Source organism: Bidens hawaiensis, unplaced genomic scaffold (genome assembly GCF_021521415.1).
Source record: "Bidens hawaiensis isolate Kalapana, Puna unplaced genomic scaffold, B.hawaiensis_p1.1 tig00000369_1, whole genome shotgun sequence".
Lineage (NCBI taxonomy): Eukaryota > Viridiplantae > Streptophyta > Magnoliopsida > Asterales > Asteraceae > Bidens > Bidens hawaiensis.
Genome location: NW_027491028.1, coordinates 645,447 through 651,944, shown reverse-complemented (window position 1 = coordinate 651,944; position 6,498 = coordinate 645,447). Strand labels below are relative to the sequence as shown.

The window sequence follows — 6,498 nt, the reverse complement described above, 5'->3', positions numbered from 1 at the left end:
CAATTTATCATCCTCATATCATGTTGGTGTTTGTGGAACACAAAAAGTTTTTTTTTAATAAAACAAGGGTCTCAATAAGTCGAATATAAGAAGATATAAGATTGTTCTCGTTTTTATAGGTAAAGAATAAGGGCAAATGGTGGGGTTGGTAAGGGTAGAGTGGTCTTAATTTAAAATGTAATTTTTACTTTGTAAACATGTGTAACACGTAGTTGCCGTTGGTGTTGAAATAGGGTGTTGTATTTGCTGGCTTTATATTAAAAAAAAAGGGAAAGTTCAACGGAAACGTTCCAAAAATCACTTGGTAAAGATTGTAGTTCTCCATATTGGTGTTGTTAGGCTAATAATATAAGGATGTGGGTAATGGGGGTTGAAAGGGAGGGACGCGGTCTAGGTGGCTGGTGATTGAGATGGCTCGTGAACACCACTACACCCCTCAAGTGAGCAAGGGCGCGGACAAGCCCTGTGGACGGGACCGCGGGGCAAAACTAGCCGTTGGCTAGTTTGAGTTTTAAAAATAGCCGTTGGTGACTATTAAATGTGATTTTTTTTTAATTTTTTTTAATTCAAACCCACTATAAATAACTACATCATTTTATAACAATAACACACCATTCTCTTTACATTTCTCTCTAATACTTTAAAAACCTCTCTAAGGTTCTCAAATTTAAAACCATGTCGGGCTCGGGTTACGGTAATATCAACACACAACCGGAGCCGGCTAAACCCGCAGAACAATCCCAAAAAGGTAAGGAGAAGAAAACTGGAGAAGCAGGATTGGTGAAGCTCGAGATAAAATTTAACGAATTGTCAAGTACCCTCCTCTCGATTAGTGAAGCTCGACATACAAAAAATCGGTTAAAGAGTTTGGCATTTCTAGCGAAAGACTTTAGCCACCTACCGCTATCCGACCAAGCGATAATGGAGGAAGAAAAAGATCTTATTCGGAAGAAATTGGCGAAAAAAAAATAAAAACGCTATTTTTATGTATTTAAAATTTATGTTTTTATTTTCCTTTTTATTTATGTTTTAATGAAGTATTTTAATTTATAATTGTGTGCATAAATAAAAAATAAATAAAAAACTGGATCAAGCCTCGGATCACTTGGACCACTACAACCCTCTGGGGCTTGGTTGAGGGGCTTGATTCGGGGCCATGTCATCACTTACGTGTCGGGTTTTGATTGGATCACTTGGGGCTCAACCAAACCCCATTACCCATAGCCTAACAAATCTTTATAATAGAAGAACACCAGCAACTCGTTTAGTTTTTCATCATTACCCGGTGTCATCAAAAACTAAATAATTGAGGCATGAATCAAACCCCGGTCACATAGAACACTAAGTATATTCCTTACCACTTCACTACCAGCGAGCTCATTAACATACTTATATTTTTATTTACAGATTTTCTTCAAGAAGTTATATAATATTGTTTTCTTTTTTAAATTAAGTTTAGCATCTTTGAAAATAAAATTTATCGTAGAGTTCACAAATAATTATTTAACAATAATACACACGTACGTTCGTTTAAAATTATTATCTTTGCTGAACACAAATAAGCACATTCTTAAAACGGAATATTTATCTTTGTTAAACACAAGTAAGCACACTCTTAAAACAGAATATATATCTTTGTAAAACACAAACAAGCACACTCTTCAAACGGAATAATCATTCAACAATAATACACACGTTCATTACAAACTTTCATATATCCTTGTTAAACACTCATAAGCAAACTCTTAAAACGGAATATATATGAGCCATTGATCCGATTGAGGGTTTTTTTTTCTTTCTTTGAGGCTAGCAGCTTGATTCATAAAGCTCCAACATACAAGTCTCTTTTTTATTTCATGCATACGTATGTAATGATGTTTGAGATTATAAAGATGGTCACTTATCTCCAAACAAGTAGCCAAGTGACGAATCTCCACCAGGAACTGATTTAACCCTAGTTGATGGCCGTCCCTATTATCATGGTAAACAAGCAAGTAATTAAGAACTTTTTAGGCTAGTATCCTAGTAGGTGGTTTAGTATTACAGTAAATAATGTTTTGGCATTTTTTAAAAAGTTATCCTACTTACTTCTAGACAATTCAGTACCCTGTGGTAGAACTAATGCCTAGAATTACAAAGATCTTAAAAATAAAAATAATAATAATAAAAACCTGACAGTACTTAGGTGAATGCTAAACCATCTAGTAATTTTTTTTAAAGAAATACTTTAATCCAAATAGTGTATGAAATATTCATATTTTGTACTTATGTAACCAAAGGATGACGAATAAGTGAGAGACAGAGACTTACACTCACTAGAAAACCTGTGGATTTATCACCATCTCCATGATATATATAGTTCTTAACAGAGCTGGGGTCATCTTTCTTGGGAGGAGTTGGTGCTTTTTCCCGTGACTTCTCTTCATTGTTGTCGGTGCAGTAAGGCAGTTTGTAAACCGGGGATGACTGATCTTTAGGTAGATCACTTTGTTGTTGCCCTAATGTGTCTTGATCAGAACCAAACAAGTATCCTAAGGAACTAGGCCCTCCACCAGAACTGCTCCTCTTATTCATCATTGATACCCAAACCTAGAAACCTCAGGCCAATCTGTGTTTCTTGTATTTTCACATGGCCTGGCCTCTAACATAATTACATATATATAGACTTGGAAAGAATATCTGAGGGAGAAATTGACGTTTCTAATTATTTTAATCATTTTTAAATTTGAATATATGATTGAAATTTGATTATTAACAACTTTTATTCCTATTTTGTGTTTGCTTAGGTAGTGGTGGGGATTAGTGGTGGTTGGTTGCTTTTATTTCATCACTTTAAATGTTTTGGCGATGGAGAATATACCAAAATGGCGTATGTCGTTTTAAGGAGAATAGAACAAATATTTGTTACAAAGTTTTTACCATGTTAATATGCAATTTATAATATGCTTTGAGGTGGAGTTTAGCCATTGGTCACTAAAAGTTAATGTGAGTTGTTAAAGACACTACCTTTTAATAGTTACTTCTTAACCATTCAAATTTAAGGCTATCTCTTAATCATTAAACAATAGTCTCTTAATTGCCATTAATAAGCTACCAAATAAACCATTAGTTCTAATTAAGTTGAGTTCAACGAGAATCAAATGAGCATTTATACGTTTGAATGGAAGATAATTACATTTAGTAGGAGAGAAAACGAGAGACATTTAAATATTTTTTTCTAATTAACTACGTATAAAACAATATCTATAAGTATTGATGTGGTGACAATTGTTAGAACATGTGTAGTGGATGAAACTCCTATATTTTGGGTGTTTTGCGTCATGTGACGCTACGTCACCATAAGAGCTTTTTGGCTAAAATGGATGTTTTGAATGGAACCTCTTTCGATAATTATTACCTCAATATTAATTTTTTTATTTTATTTAAAATAATACAAATAACATTTCATTAAATAAAATAAATTAAAAAACTACACTAAAATAAAAATAAATTAAAATTAAAACAAATTCAATAAAAAAAACAAAAAAAAAAACATCACTACTAGTAAAAGTAAGGGTTAAGTTATTCTATAAAGGGTAATAAAATGATAATGATTTGTAGTCACAAAAAAACACTCAAAGAATAAAAAAATCATAACTCAAAATTTAATAAAAAAATGAAAAAGTAAAATCACAAAAATGTTTTCACTGTCTTTCTCGTTCTAAAAAAAAAAAAATTAACAGTGAGTGAAAAACATCATTGTGTCTTTTTGTTTATCATTGGATTTTGTGTTTATTTCGTCATTGATTGTTTGTATTTTTTCTTTATATTGTGTTATAAAACTGAACATTGTGCTATATTTTGTTCGGAATTTGTTATACTTTGCGATCTATTGTGTCATTTTTTCCATTTTCGTCATTGTGTCTTTGATCTCAGCATTGTGTATTTTCCTCATTTTTTTATTTTCTTTGAACGAGAATGATGGCGAAAATATTTCAGTTTTTTAAATTTTTTCGTTTTTTATTTATATTTTTAGTTATGATTTTTTTATTATGTTTTTAAATTTATTTTTATGGGATTCTTGTATGGTCACAAATCATTCTCACAATTCTCATTTTTATCTCCCTTTGTATTTTCTTTACCCCTAAAAATAAATATTACTCGTCGAGCTTATATTTTATAATAATTTTATCCCCTTTTATTTCCGCTAGCCTTTGGGAGGCTCATTACTTCAATTGTGGGCATGTCTAGTAAGGTGGTCGATCAGTTCATACAAAAAAGTGAGATCTTTGTCCATTTGCCTATCGTTCAGTATATCGGCGAACACCTTGTTGGAATCCGAATTTTAACGTGACTCCTAATGTTGTGTAAATCGGCGAGTCGGTGGTTCATTTCGTTGAATTCTTCTCTAACTTCCACACTCGCACCCGCCGATTCCCTTTTCCACGCCTTCTTCTACCGCCCGGTCAAGGAAGCTCCGCATACTCATCCTAGTTATCATCAACTTCGTCATCGTTTATGTCGATGTTTCGAGCATCAGATTACGGCGTTTCTGGATCATCTGAGGACGAGGTTTTGGACCTATTTGATCGTTGCCTACTTCTGGACCCGGCGGTCAGTACGACGTTCCACTTAGGGTGATAACGAAGAAAACTCCAAAAATTATATATATAAAGTTCCCCCGAACACTTTGGTACTCAGTCAACGCCCCTGATGCGGTTGTGCTAGTGATGGTAAAATGTAAAGAAGGATTGATTATTTAGCTTTTGCACAAGATCGTGTTTTAAATTTACAAAAGTGATTTCTACTAAGACTAAACACACACAAAATAGGAAAGTGTACCTATCGTATATGTAGAATAGTATTGGTAAGAACCAAGTATCGATCCGTGGACACAAATGTTTCTAACAATGAATCGTCGTTTACTTTAATCGGAGGCTTTAATCATATTGGGGTTGATTTTTGAACTTTTATAAAATATAAATACTTATATATAATATATAGGTGACCGAGACGAGAAATTCTAAGCAAGTAGTTCAATAAAACGAAGATTACCATCTAAGATCAAGAATCCACTCCATTGTTCCTTGATGATTATTAAACAAACATGTGATAAACTTGCCGTAATAATATATGATAGAATAGCCCCTCATTTCTAAGTGGGCATATCCTATGACATAAAAGAAAGTAGCATGCGCATTTTAAAGTCAACCATTTCCTAATGTCATGCTACCACGAGAATGTCAATTTGAGTTGGCAAGTAGTTTAGTAAAGTAGGAAGATTAGGATTGACTTTGATTTCTCAAATACCAATTGTAATAACTTTGGGTGGTTATAGTTTAGTCACACAACCTCCCATTGGTTGATTTAAGTAGGTTATAATTGCACATTCCGTTAACATATGATTTCTTTAACTAGCATGATAACCTAAGCAATCGTGTTAACGATGTTATTTCAGAATTACCAAAACTGGAGAAATAGATCATAACTTATATCTCATCATTTCTAAGTACAATATAAGGATCCATGTTTCGATAAATTATCAAAGTATTTCTATCTTTCAAGAACATGAATCGATCATGAACGATTGTCAATATAATTGACAACCACCAACTTTGAATTGTTGAATTAAGATGGTGAAACATTTCTCATCAAAAGATAATTGCAAGATAACCATGTAATTTACTAAACTAAATCACATGTTTAATATAATCATCAAGTAAAACAAAGCTTCTTCATAGATTTTAGATGGTAAATGGAGTTTAGCTCATAATGAGCATTGTTATGAACATTAAAAGAGATGATGATAACAAACACATGATTAAGCTAGAACAATCTAACCAAATGTGGATGAATCTCCCTTCTTAATGATGATGATGGATTATGATGATGTTGATGATGATGGTAACCTCTAAGCCTTCAAACTCCTCCCAAGATCTTCAATATGAGTGTTAGTGGGTGTTTTTATAAGTGAAAATCGTATAGAACTCTCTTCAAGGCACACTTGATCAATGCAACATGAGCTACTATTTATAGGCAGTCTGGAGGATGAAGCACGGCCCCGTGCTTAGGTAGGCACGTCCCCGTGCTTTTATTGACATGTGCTGTAATTGTTTTGTCTTTTTGTTGAGGGTGACCACGGCCCCGTGGTCAAGAGGCACGGTCCAGTGCTTTTGTTCTTAGTATTTGTCTTTTCTTGTAGATTTTTGTCTTTTCTTGTGTCTAAAAGCATGGGGGCGTGTTTCTTGAGGCATGGGGGCGTTTTCTTGCTTTTCTTGTGTTTTCTTCCGTTTTTCTTCGTCTTTTCACTTGTTTCTTCGTTTGGGGCTTGGGTTTACCTAAAATTTTATTTTTTTATGATAAGTAGCCTTCTGTGTTATGTTATTTGATAGAAGTTGCAGCTTTTAGAGATGTATTTGATGCTAAAAAGATGTATAAATTTATGTACATCAGCCCCCACAATGATCTCAGCATTACCGGTACCACTACACCATAATTTAAAAACCCAGCTATAAACCC

At 33.5% G+C, this 6,498-nt stretch overlaps 1 protein-coding gene across 1 annotated transcript; it reads right to left on the bottom strand.

Moving 5' to 3' along the window:
• Window positions 1–1,857: 1,857 nt before the first annotated feature.
• Window positions 1,858–2,885, bottom strand: LOC143623544 (protein SPIRAL1-like 5). Its single transcript, XM_077094430.1, has 2 exons — window positions 2,311–2,885; window positions 1,858–1,971 (listed from the first exon to the last, which is right to left on the bottom strand). The coding sequence occupies exons 1-2, from the start codon at window positions 2,575–2,577 to the stop codon at window positions 1,897–1,899; spliced, it is 342 nt and encodes a 113-aa protein (XP_076950545.1). The 5' UTR covers window positions 2,578–2,885; the 3' UTR covers window positions 1,858–1,896.
• Between the last annotated feature and the right edge of the window lie 3,613 nt (window positions 2,886–6,498).

What these genes read in the sequence shown, in the direction of transcription:
- LOC143623544 (XM_077094430.1), bottom strand. Translation starts at nt 2,577, where the DNA reads ATGATGAATAAGAGGAGCAGTTCTGGTGGAGGGCCTAGTTCCTTAGGA. An exon ending in CCACAGGTTTTCTAGTGAGT is followed by an intron (nt 1,972 to 2,310) that starts GTAAGTCTCTGT and finishes CCATGATAATAG; the next exon opens with GGACGGCCATCAACTAGGGT.